At 34.5% G+C, this 13,185-nt stretch overlaps 2 protein-coding genes across 2 annotated transcripts; one reads left to right on the forward strand and one right to left on the reverse strand.

Annotated features, from left to right (window-relative positions):
* The first annotated feature begins 1,622 nt into the window (after window positions 1-1,622).
* LOC108758540 (uncharacterized) lies at window positions 1,623-4,757 on the forward strand. Its single transcript, XM_018503543.1, has 7 exons — window positions 1,623-1,931; window positions 2,019-2,120; window positions 2,216-2,312; window positions 2,434-2,537; window positions 2,688-2,903; window positions 3,039-3,175; window positions 3,970-4,757. Exons 1-7 carry the CDS (start codon window positions 1,916-1,918, stop codon window positions 4,696-4,698), a joined length of 1,401 nt encoding a protein of 466 aa, XP_018359045.1. The 5' UTR covers window positions 1,623-1,915; the 3' UTR covers window positions 4,699-4,757.
* Window positions 4,758-4,949: 192 nt separating this feature from the next.
* On the reverse strand, window positions 4,950-6,570 carry LOC108758541 (putative nuclease HARBI1). The gene is made up of 3 exons (XM_018503544.1): window positions 6,471-6,570; window positions 6,000-6,323; window positions 4,950-5,893 (listed from the first exon to the last, which is right to left on the reverse strand). The coding sequence occupies exons 2-3, from the start codon at window positions 6,289-6,291 to the stop codon at window positions 4,995-4,997; spliced, it is 1,191 nt and encodes a 396-aa protein (XP_018359046.1). The 5' UTR covers window positions 6,292-6,323; window positions 6,471-6,570; the 3' UTR covers window positions 4,950-4,994.
* Window positions 6,571-13,185: the final 6,615 nt, after the last annotated feature.

A 13,185-nucleotide genomic window follows, 5' to 3' on the forward strand; every position in this document is an offset into this window, starting at 1 on the left:
CCAATTGAGCCGTGTCCAACTGGGTTCCACCCCCAACTGGGTGCCACCCAAAGTTGTACATCTAATATATATCCATTTATATATCTTATAATATATTTTATAAGGGTGGCACCCAGTTGGTCACGGTTCAATTGGACACGAGCCACTCACAGCACTTGAGACTACAAAGCTCATAAGCACCGGTTGCTGTGATTGGTGGTGTCCAATCGAGCCTTGGTCAATCGGGATCAGCCTGCTAAAAGCTGGAAAATTTCGGCGAATAGCGATTACTGGCTAACGAACAGCGAAAGATCACGTAACCATCAATCGCGGCGATTTTTTCGCTGCATGAAAAGGCACTTTAAGTTGCAAACTCCCCGTCGCCAGTCGCAAAGGTTGGCAACTACTAGTTGCAAAGTGCTATTTCCGGTTGCAATAGATAGTCGCGGTTGCCAACGGAGAGTTGCCCAACTTTTTGCTGCTTGGCAACAGCAACTGTCTACCGTAACATCTTAAGACCGTTCTACAATAAGTTGCAAACACCCCGTTGCCAGTTGCGGAGTGACAAGTTGCCAGTCACAAGTTATAAATCATTGCAAAACCTAATCCACATTTGGATATCGAAAGTTGCGATTTGTATAGAAACAGCCAATCAGAAAGTAGAACGTCCGTTGTTATTTGCTGTAGCTGAAAAATCGAAGAGAATATATCAAGCAGGTTATGTGATAGATATTCGGGATGTTCTTGAAATGAAAATAAAATAAATCAAACACCACCGATACATCATAACAACTTCCATTTCACTCTTCGCGCTTTTCGAACACAATATTCGATAGGCTAAGGGCTTGAGCACAATAGAGGAACAGGAATTAGATATTAAGATTTTAACCTATCAGAAACTGATTACATCGGTATACACGGTTTCTGATAGGTTGAAATCTTAATATCTAATTCTTGTTCCTCTATTGTGCGCAGGCCCTAAGATGTTACAGTAGACAGTTGCTGTTGCCAAGGAGTTAAAAGTTTGGCAACTCTCCGTTGGCAACCGCGATTATCTATTGCAACCGGAAATGGGCACCCAGTTGGACACGACTCAATTGGACACGAGCCACTCACAGCGCTTGAGACTACAAAGCTCCTAAGCACCGGTCGCTGTGATTGGTGGTGTCCAATCGAGCCGCGATCAATCGGGATCACCCCTCGGAAATAGCACTTTGCAACTAGTTGTTGCCAACCTTTGCGACTGGCAACAAGGTATTGGCAACTTATTGTAGAACGGCCTTTAGGGCGACTGTTACCAACGCCGATTAACTTAATCGACGATTAACTCAATATGTAATGTAGTCAACAGCAAGACTGTATATCGTTCTTAACCTTATCTCTTCGTGATATACTACTCTCTCTGCGTTCCTACTTACTTAATTGTGATAAAAGTAATGAAAATCTTTTATCTATAATGGTAATTCTACTAATTAAGTTAATCGGCGTTGGTAACAGTCGCCCTTAGTCAATCAAATATTGTGTTCGAAAAGCGTGAAGAGTGATGAAGCCGTCACTTGCGGCGTAATATGCGTAAACGTAACTTGCGCCGACCAATCATATCATTTCACTTGAACATCAGTTTGTCTAGGGTGCTTTCCACCTATCGACACAGGCGACACTGTGTTACACAGTGTTCGGTTTTGAGCGTTCCAGCAACGACACGGTGTCACACTACTCGACACGGCGAAAAGATGAGTTTTACCGTGCTGTGTCGCTAGAAGTACCAACCATTGAAAAAATAATAGCGTGTTTTGTAGGGACATCAGGTTAAACTTAAAAGTAACATAACCATAAATAGCTCGTAGATGGTGAGAAGAGGAATACTTATTGGATTTTACAGTACGTTAGATTTGTGTCGTAGGTGGAAAGCACCCAATATTTTCATTTTAGTGACATGGCTAGCGAAAGGAGTAAGATTTTTATTCCATTATATTTATATCTATTCACACTAGCAGCATGTTTTCTCATAATTTATCAATATTTTTTATTATTTGTAGAAGGTGAAGATCAGAGAAGATTCAAGATGTGGTTTAGAATTAACGACAATGATCCGATTGAAATTTCGGATTTAAAAACAAGTACTTACGTACGATTAAAAAGTAAGTAGAAAGAACTGTACTATAATATGCAAATATTATATGTATATACAACGCATTGTATAATATAATTACAAATAATTTTAATGTTAATGTAGAGTTTGATAATGAATTTTACAAATTCGTTTCAAATATGGAAACAAATCGAAAAGAGAAAATAAAATTCCTGTGGAAATCAATAGATGATATAGATTAGTAAGTAATAAGTAATTTTATCTGGCAAGTTTATCATTGACAGTTTCGAGCGACGTGTCATACCAAACTTGTTATTCATTTCAATATATCCTATTTTTAATACTTATGGTCGTTTTTCAAGTACACCGGTGGAAGTTCCAACAGAATCATCTGCCATTGTTTGTAGCCAAATTCCAACAGAATCATCAACCAATGTTTTTAGCAACACATTCTCAAGAGCAAACGGTAATAAACAAATATTTAATATTACGATTTACATTCAACCGTATTTAAACAAACAATAATTTTGTATTGTATTTATTTAATAATTTATTTAGGCTAATTGTATATATTAAAATGGTAAATTAGTGATATTTATAATTGTACGAATTACAGATAGTCTTATTTGCAAACATTGCAAGGAAATGATTGAGTCATTTGATGTGGTTCCACAACATAGATGTTTTATTGGAAAAGATGTTTTTATGGATGCGAACCAAACACTTTTTAAAATAGAAGATGCTGACAATAATCAATGTTATATGATAAGTGAAGATAATCCGTTAGAAAATGAAATGATGCTATCAGAAAAAAACGACACCAAAAAATCAAGTATGTTACATTGTTTTTCCTGTTACCACAGAGTACATTTTTTCTAAATATTTCTCTTGCTTTAATTGCTGTTTTATATGAATAATATCAAAATAAATATTGTAAATAATTACTGATAGGATTTGTTATACACAGATGCTGTGTGGAATAAACACTCAACACTGGCAGTTCTTAGTTTGTACGAGGCAAATCTGCATATGCTGGATAATCCAAAAAAGAAAACCAAAGTGTGGACCGCTATATCAGATGGTTTAAAGCAATTTGATGTTGAGGTAATAATAGTTTTTTATGTTTTGTATTTTTTAAATATTTTATAAATAAAATATATACACATACAAAGGCTCAATCGAAATAAATCAAGACAATTAATGAAATTCACTAACAAGAATTAATGTGAAAATAAGCCTATACAAGCCAACACTGGTTTTTACTTGTGCAATTTATTCCAACTTGGTAAATCCAATTACATGATTCCGTAGACGTTTCGATCTCGGTTTAGATCCTCTTCAGTACATCTCAATAATCTTAACAAATTGTAGATCAAATCCTTCTTACAGCATGGATCAACAGTCAACATCTCACAATATATCGTACATCTAATTACCTTGTTAACTGTATATGGACAATTTATACAAAATTAAATAGGTAGTTCAATTTAAATTATTCATCCTGTATTAATAACAATTGTCACTCACATGTATCGTTAACTGTGTCCTTAGGAACTTTAAACCAACAATGATTTCCCCATGCATCGTCATCAAAGTCATAACTCGATAAATAAAAAATCACAGCTATGCATTAACATAAATGTTATAAAATCTTATTTGATATCAACCAAGCAAATGGTGTTATTCATCTCAATTCTATCGTTCGACTGTGACAATATGTAGATATGTTTAAAGTTGAGTAGAGCTACCAAGTTTTGTTATTAAAATTGACTACATTTATTGATTCGTGATTGTTGGTTGTTTTATATTTTTTATTTCCATTTTTTGTTATAAGACAAAAATTTTTGTTATATATATATATATATTATAATTTATAAATTTTCATTTGTTCCTAACAGATGTCGAGTGATCAAGTCAGGTGGAAAATAAATACACTTATAAAAAAATATAAAGAATGTGTTGATAATAATGCAAAATCGGGAAGAAACCCAATATCATTTGAGTATTATGATCAAATGGAGGAGATTTTTGGCAAGGACAAAGAGGCTTTCTCTATTAATGGTTATACTCGGTCATCTAACCTTCCAAAAAAAACTACAATTAATCCAGTTTTGAAAACTAAAACTATAGAAATACAGTCAGAAGTTCCAGTTGTTGCTGAATGCCATCCAAGTGTTTTAAAAGCAAGAATACCACAAATTAACAATCCGAAAGCGAGCATGAATGAAAAAAGAGCTCGCCCACTGCATGGAACTGGATCCAATAATGCTAAAGCAAAGCTACAATTGGAAAAACAATGGCTTGAACATTTGCAAAGTGAAAAAAACCGACAAATACAACGAGATGTTAGGCTTACTAAACTTCTAGAGAAAAAAACAGAAGCGGTGAATTTAAAAAAACGGCAACTCCAAATGCAAGAAAAAGAATTGGAAGTAAAGAAGATGATAGCCAGCAATAAACTAAAAGCCAAATATCGTCAGCACGACGAAATAATTGCAATCGAAAGAGAAAAATGTAAATTATTACACAGACTTTTAAAAGATAAAGAGAATATAGAACAGTCTGTTGTCAACTCTGTAAGTGATTCGGATGCTTACGATGATTGTAACGAAAGTACTGAAAACTGAAAACGTTTATTAATGTGACATTTTTATATTACATAAGTTTTGTTTCTATTAAAAATTTTTTTATAATTGTTATAGAGCGTATATTTAAAAATGTTTATAGAGTTCCATTTGATGTGATAAAATAATTGCAACCAAAAAATATGCGTACAAAACTGAAACTATTTTATTTTTATTATATACAGGCGTTACTAGAGCGTTTAATACATTATAAATCTTAAGTAAGTTAAGATTTTGTTAAGTATTGTGATTAAATAAGATTTGTTGTGTATTTCTTACTTAAAATTAATTATATTACTTTACACTTCAGGAAATAATTCATTAAATAATTGCATCCTGCGATCTATCCGAACATCATTGATATTTTCATTCATAATTACATGATCGTAATTTTCTTCATTTATTTGAAAATTATCATTTTCATCTATACAAAGGTTGTGCAGAATACACGCTGCTATTACTATATTTGTAATAAATTCCATATTTCTGTACTCCGAAAAAAATTTTATCCGACGAAATCGTGCTTTTAATATACCAAATGCTTTTTCACTTGCCATCCGAGTAGACGAATGTAAAGAATTAAATTCTGTTTGTTGAGGTGTTAAGTGACCATTGTCACGAAATGGTGGAACAAGCCATGATAACAACGGATACGCAGAATCACCAAGTACAAATGTATTATTAGGAAATAGTATTTCTTTATCTTCATTCGCTATTTCATACAAAGTCGACCTTCTTAATACACGAGCATCATGCAAGGATCCAGGTTCACCGCAATATACGTTCGTAAATCGCATATCAGAGTCAACGACAGCTTGTAAGTGAATGGAAAAAAATTTTTTACGATTACAGTATGGTATCTCGTTTACCAAAGGTTTCTGAATACGGATGTGAGTACAATCAATCGTTCCTAAAACACGTCGAATTCCTTTTTTTATAAAAAACCTTGCGCATACTGTCGAAATGTTATGCTGTTGCGGCCATTTAATCACATCATCCAATTTAGTCAAAATCCAAGCGATTACACGACGTATAATACGGAATACAGAGGAAATAGAAATATCAAACCGATCTGATATTGTTCTTATCGGCTCTGTATTAGCCATAAACCACAGGAATATGAATATACTCAGCTTTGCTGAAATCGGTTTGCTCCCATACAAATGATTTGGCATAAACACAGATGTTTCAAATTCAGCTGTAATAGAATAATTAGTAAGATCAATTATATTTATCATTAAAAGTAAATAAATATCGAATATAAGAGTGAAACTACTACTATTTACGTAAATGTACATAATTACCAATAAGTAGAAATACTATTTGTCTTGGCAATCGCATGTGTTCCTTAAATTCTTGTTCTGTCCAAGATTCCACAATTTCTAAATACTGTTCCACACGATACCGTTTACGCCCAGAAAATAAGTATCGCATTAGTGGAAAATATAATGTACTATCTCCATCATCTTCATATAAACTATCGTCTGTTGTAGTGCTGTCCACTTCGCAATAAGTGCTTGCAGAACTAGAGCTACTACTAAGCTGTGTTGTTGTTTCAATCATACAAAATATCGCCTTCCGTTTCCACATCGACATAATTGTTTGGTTAAACAAAAAGTTTGGTTAAACTGTAACAAATGAATTGATTTTAATATACGACATACGCTAATGTAATCTAGCGTATGGTTAATGCTCTGTTTCCTTATATTAATTATTATATCGATTTACATAAAATTATCAACCATTTATTTTACGTTAAATAATATTATACTGACATTTATCGAAATTGTTTCAATTTGAATATAGTTCTTCTTATTTGTCTATGAATAATGAAATCGAGTAGAAAATTTGTTATAGTTGACTATAGAACCATCTGTTGGGGCTTTATCGAAACACACGTGTTCCAAGGAGCACCCTAACTCTGTGTGACACAGTGTAACACTGTGTCACAGTTTGTGTCGTAGGTGGAAAGCACCCCTAGTCACTTTATGCTTTAAGGCTCGTCTACAATACACGGAGTAAAAAGTAACAGTAAGAAATTAACCAATCACAGTCGAATGTGAGAAGAGTAATCGACTGTGATTGGTCAATTTCTTACTCTTACTTCTTACTCCGTGTATTGTAGACGGGCCTTCATACTATTTTGTTGTTACAAAAAAACATGATAGAACCACCATATGTCGAATCTAATTTGTGGCTTATTTTAGCTTATTCTGTATGAAAAAATGCACAAGGGTTTCGATTTTGCAACAGTACTATTATAGTATACTCTGCTATACGTCACGCTTAATCGGGTTTAATAACATCTGTAGTTATGAAATTGGCCAATCACAGCTTTTCCTCGGGAGAATGGAGTGATTGTGGTTGGCCAGTTTCATAACTACGGATGTTATTAAACTCAATTAAGGGTGCCGTGTAAATGTAGTCATAGAAGTCGTGCGTCTCTTTGCATCACGTGAAATGTTGATACCCTTGTGGAACATTACAATTATTGATCTCATTTTGCCTCTGTGACAGATTTCCTAACCTCAATAGTCATCAACTTTAACGCTTAATATCTCAGATTACAAGGCAGAACGACGTTTTTTTGTCAGATTCTTTTGTTTCATGCAAAAACACGCCGAATATGCCTAAGAGTGGTCTCACAAAATTTTCCAATTTTAATAATTTATTCGATCATCCGCTCATATATACGCGATGGAAAGGTACCGGTTCCCCATGAGGCGTATTTTTCGGGTTGCGTAGGTTACGAAAACCAATCGTAAATTCGTTTAGCATTTCTTTAGAGTGTACAACAGAAATTCTAATCAGCAATTGGTTAGTAATTTACTAGAATACGTTATTTTTTATTTAGTAATTTACTAGAATACGCCATTCTGAAAGCCGGCATTCACATTGGGCGTATTTCGTGGAAGATTGGAGAAATGCTTAACTAATACAACCAATTGCTGATTAGAATTTCTGTTGTACACTCTAAAGAAATGCTAAACGAATTTACGATTGGTTTTCGCAACTCGAAAAGGGGGTGATCCCGATTGACCACGGCTCGATTGGACACCACCAATCACAGCGACCGGTGCTTAGGAGCTTTGTAATCTCAAGCGCTGTGAGTGGTTCATGTCCAATTAAGCCGTGTCCAACTGGGTGCCACCCGAATAAATTATTAAAATTGGAAAATTTTGTGAGATCACTCTAAGGCCTATCACACATGAAATGCATAACAGAGCATAAGCATAACATAAGACTGCTGGACCAATGAGCATCTAGCATAATGTCGCCATATTGATTTACATAAGATGCTCATTGGTTTAGCGGCCTTATGTTATGCTTATGCTCTATTATGCATTTCATGTGTGAGAGTCCTTAATCGGGGAGCACAGACTCTTGCATAACGCATAACACATGAGGCATAACAAATTGAACCAACCAGAGTTCTCTATTACATGGAAGGGAAAGAAACGGAGAACTTCGATTGGTACATATTCTTATGGATAACACATAACACATGAGGGCATAAGAAATTGAATCAACCGGAGTTCTCTATTACATGGAAGGGAAAGAAACGGAGAACTTCGATTGGTACATATTCTTATGCATTACGTGTTATGTGTTATGCAAGAGTCTGTGCTCCCCGCTTTAAGGTATATCCACACAAACTTGCATAGCCGCATAAACGTATGCATAAAGAAAATTATCCAATCACATTTTATGTACGACTTTAAAAGAGAACTGCAATTGGATAATTTTCTTTATGCATATGTTTATGCGGCTATGCAAGTTTGTGTGGATATACCTTTATTCGACGCGTTTTTGCATGAAATGAAAGAATCTGACAAAAAAAACGTCGTTCTGCCGGGAGGATCCCGTTTGCCAACAGTTCTGATTGTACACACCACTCATATCAACTGGTGCCTAGTAATTTTTTACTGTTTTGCCAATAAGATTATTTATTTTTAAATTGGCCAATCAGCGATACATGTGTGCAATATGCGATGTGTGCAATCGGAGTTGCTTGCCTCCCGTTCTGTCTTGTGATGTGAGATATTAAGCGTTAGGGCTCTCACACATGAAATGCATAATAGAGCATAAGCAATACATAAGGCCGCTAAACCAATGAGCATCTTATGTAAATCAATATGGCGACATTATGCTAGATGCTCATTGGTCCAGCAGTCTTATGTTATGCTTATGCTCTGTTATGCATTTCATGTGCGATAGCCCTTAAGCGGGGAGCACAGACTTTTGCATAACGCATAACACATGAGGCATAAGAAATTGAACCAACCAGAGTTCTCTATTACATGGAAGGGAAAGAAACGGAGAACTTCGATTGGTACATATTCTTATGCATTACGTGTTATGCGTTATGCAAGAGTCTGTGCTCCCCGCTTTAAAGTTGATGACTATTGAGGTTAGGAAATCTGTCATAGAGGCAAAATGAGGTCTATAATTGTACTGTTCCACATGGGTTTCAACATTTCACGCGATGCAAAGGGGCGCACGACTTCTATAATTGTACTGTTGCGAAATCGAAACACTTGTGCATTTTTTCAGACAATAAGCTAAAATGAGCCAGAAATTAGATTCGACGCATGGTGGTACTATCATGTTTCGGCGTAACAACAAAATAGCGTACAAAGCATTGTGACTAGATAGAAATTGATGTTCAAGTGAAATGATATGATTGATCGGCGCAAGTTATGCTTACGAAAGTTACGCCGCATGAGACGACACCCTAAAATGAAAGTTGTTGTGATGTATCGGTGGTGTTCGATTTATTTCATTTTCATTTCGAGAACATCTCGAATATCTATCACATAACCTGCTTGATATATTCTCTTCGATTTTTCGGCTACAGCAAATAACGACGGACGTTCTACTTTCTGATTGGCTGTTTCTATACAAATCGCAACTTTCAACATCCAAATGTGGATTAGGTGTTGCAATGATTTATAACTTGTGACTGGCAACTTGTCACTCCGCAACTGGCAACGGGGTGTTCGCAACTTATTGTAGAATGGCCTATACATGAACGTTTCGGCTATATTAAAGCCATCCTCAACATTTTACAGTTCTTAATCCTAATGCTGGATTCACACTGCATCCGATTTTCGTCGTTCGACGCTCTGCAACCAATCAGAAAACAGGATTCCGATGGATTTTGCTTCGTATCATCGAAATTCTGTTTTCTGATTGGTTGCAGAGCGTCGAACGACGAAAATCGGATGCAGTGTGAATCCAGCATAACAAGAAGACAATCCAAAGTTCAAGTCATGGAGTGCAGTAAGTAAATATCACGGAGAATGCGTATAACCCTCAATTAGTTGATTAACTGAATGACAACTAAAGGCCCAAACACAGACTCTTGCATAACGCATAAAGCATAGAGCATAAACGAATCAACTAATCAGAATCTTTCCTTTCCTCCCATTCCATGGAAAAGAAGAATTTTGATTGGTTGATTCCCTTATGCACTATACATTATGCGTTATGCAAGAGTCTGTGTCTGGGCCTTTACCCCGGATCTACAATAGGGTTTTAAGCCTTAAGCCATAAGAAATGGGCGAATCACAGTCGCTTATTCTTCTCGGATTCGACTGTAATTGGTCAGTTTCTTACGGCATAAGGCATAAAACACCTATTGTAGGTCCGGACTTAATAAAACAAAATATCATTAGAGACAAAGGCCCGTATTCAGAACGCGCTTTTATCGATAAAAGCGCATATTTATCTCTGAAATTCTATAATATACGTGACGTAAAGTATAGTATGTTAGCGCGTTAACATCATTGTAAGCGCGTTCTGAATACGGGCCAAATATTAGAAGACCACAAATTATATGGAGATTTACTTACTGTACACCATAACTGCACAACAATATATAATCCATAAATTCAGTTGACAAAAAAGATATATTAAATAAATTTCACGACGATATAACGTTCGCAGTGTCAATCATAAAGTCAACTGTGAAAACGACCATTAAGAAATATCAAAATAAGAAATTCGTATGTACTTGACCGGACAAAACCTCCGGTTGTAAAAATTATTATTTTAAATCGTTTGTATTTCGTATGAAGAGTTTTGAAGTGCAAATAAAAAGGTTTGTGAGTCATTGTATTAATTACAATTAATCATTCTTTTTTGGAACATGTACTTGACTGAAATAATTAACCGGATCTAAATTCAACAAAGTTTATACATGGAATCGTTTGTATTTCGTATGAAGAGTTATGAAGTACCATTAAAAACATTTATAAGTCATCCAGACATTTTTAATTAAATATTAAAATATCATGTATTTGACCGAAATATAGATATAGGCGCTACGGTCACGGAAATTCCGTTAGACACGAGGTAGTCTCTCTAGTATATTGATACTCCAGGACGTATTATGAAATTGCTTAGAATGAGTTCCGATCGGAATTATTTAAGTTTTCGGTAATAAACCCATATGGACAGAGAAATGTGTAGACAGTAATGCTTAGATTCGGGGCGGCTAAGCCTGTATCAATAGGCCTGTTCTTTTTGACTGAACTTTTGCACCAATTCATCTTTCTTCCACTTCTTTCCTCCTGGAGAGAAAAGGAAAAGAGATGAACTGGTACAAAAGTTCAGCCAAAAAGAACAGGCCTTATATTTCGGTCAAATACATGATATTTTAATATTTAATTAAAAATACCTGGATGACTCACAAATGTTTTTAATGGTACTTCATAACTTTTCATACGAAATACAAACGATACCATTTATAAACTTTGTTGAATTTAGATCCGGTTAATTATTTCGGTCAAGTTACATGGTCTAAAAAAGAATGATTAATTGTAATTAATACAATGACTCAGAAACCTTTTTATTTGCACTTCAAAACTCTTCATACGAAATACAAACGATTTAAAATAATAATTTTTACAACCGGAGGTTTTGTCCGGTCAAGTACATACGAAAAAATAAGAAAGGAAACAACAATTATCGTAAGTCATCGAATTGAAACATATTGTAGATAACTGCTTCAGAATATTTAAACCAATCAGAATTTCCTGATTATGTTCGTATAAGCCTAGTACAAGAACTCTGTGTCTGATTTCAAATTTAAACCGTTGTCTTGCATTTTGATATTCAGCATTTCAGACACCAATCTTTTACCAATATATCTCTCATTATCCAAAATTGCTGTGTTAACCCAATAAAAATCATGTTCTAATTGTAACCTATGTTTGGAAATAACAGATAAATTCCCACTCCTTTTGTTAATGTCATTTTTGTGTTCATTAATTCTCGTCTTTAATTTACGGCTGGTCTGTCCCACAAGAATAAGAAGCGTTGCAATTTTTACAGTTGATTTTGTAAACAACATTCTTCTTCGATTCATGAAAAAGACTATCTTTTTGTGCTTTAATAATTCCGTCAAGTTTATTTAAACTAAAGAAGGATAATTTAACATTAAAATCTTTGATAATACTCTTAAATTTGTCATAAATACACGATAAAAATGGAACAGTAAATCATGAAGTTATTTTATTATCTATGTTAGATTTGTCAGTTTGTTTAAGTGGCTTACATGTTAAAAGTGATCTTAATCGTAAATTGATCGTGTCAAAAATCAAATTCATAGGGTAATCATTAACCAAAAATGTCTTGATAATAAACTTGAAATTGTCACTATGATATTTTGGATGAGATAATAAAAAAGCTCTGTCCACCATACTCATAAGAACGCCTCTTTTTTGTGAAAGTAGGTGAAGAGATAAAAAACTGAGATACCTCCCGGAGAAAGTTAACTTATGATAAAGATTAAATTCCAATTTTCCATTCATACTGATTATCGTCACGTCTAAAAAATTCAATCGGTCACCACCAACCTCTAAAGTGAACTGTAACCTAGGATGAAAAGAGTTAAATAACTCTAGAAATTCATCAATTAAACGATTAGAAATAGTAGTCGCAACGCCATCTACATATCTAAAATAAAAGGGTAGCTCAGTTCCAAATCTCTCCAATGTTTCATTCTCTAAGTCCTCCATAACCATATCTGCAATGATGGGAAACAACGGAGAACCCATGGGTGTTCCAAATTTCTGAACGTAAATTCTATTGTTAAAAGTAAAAAAGGTAGACTCTAATATTAATCGTAAAGCTGTAAGAAATTTCTTTTTTGATATACCACAGCCACGTGTATAAAATGCCATCTGTTTGACACACCTTTTATAGTCAAATCTAACGGAATGTTAGTGAACAAAGATATTGCGTTTAAAGAAACCAATAAAAAATTATTATTTAAACAAAAACCATTAAGTTTTTCAACTAATTTGAAAGTGTTATCAATGTGGCTAAGTGGTTTAGGAACATTCTTTACGATAATATTATGCAAGAATGAAGCTAATGAATAAAGATAGTCTAGTGCCGATAACTTTTGTAGATAAAAAAATTAATAACAGGCAACGACCGGCTGGGAAATGAAGTTAAAGTTGTAACAAAACGAAAAAAAAA

This window comes from Trachymyrmex cornetzi, unplaced genomic scaffold, assembly GCF_001594075.2.
Source record: "Trachymyrmex cornetzi isolate Tcor2-1 unplaced genomic scaffold, Tcor1.1 scaffold159, whole genome shotgun sequence".
In the NCBI taxonomy this organism is placed as follows: domain Eukaryota; kingdom Metazoa; phylum Arthropoda; class Insecta; order Hymenoptera; family Formicidae; genus Trachymyrmex; species Trachymyrmex cornetzi.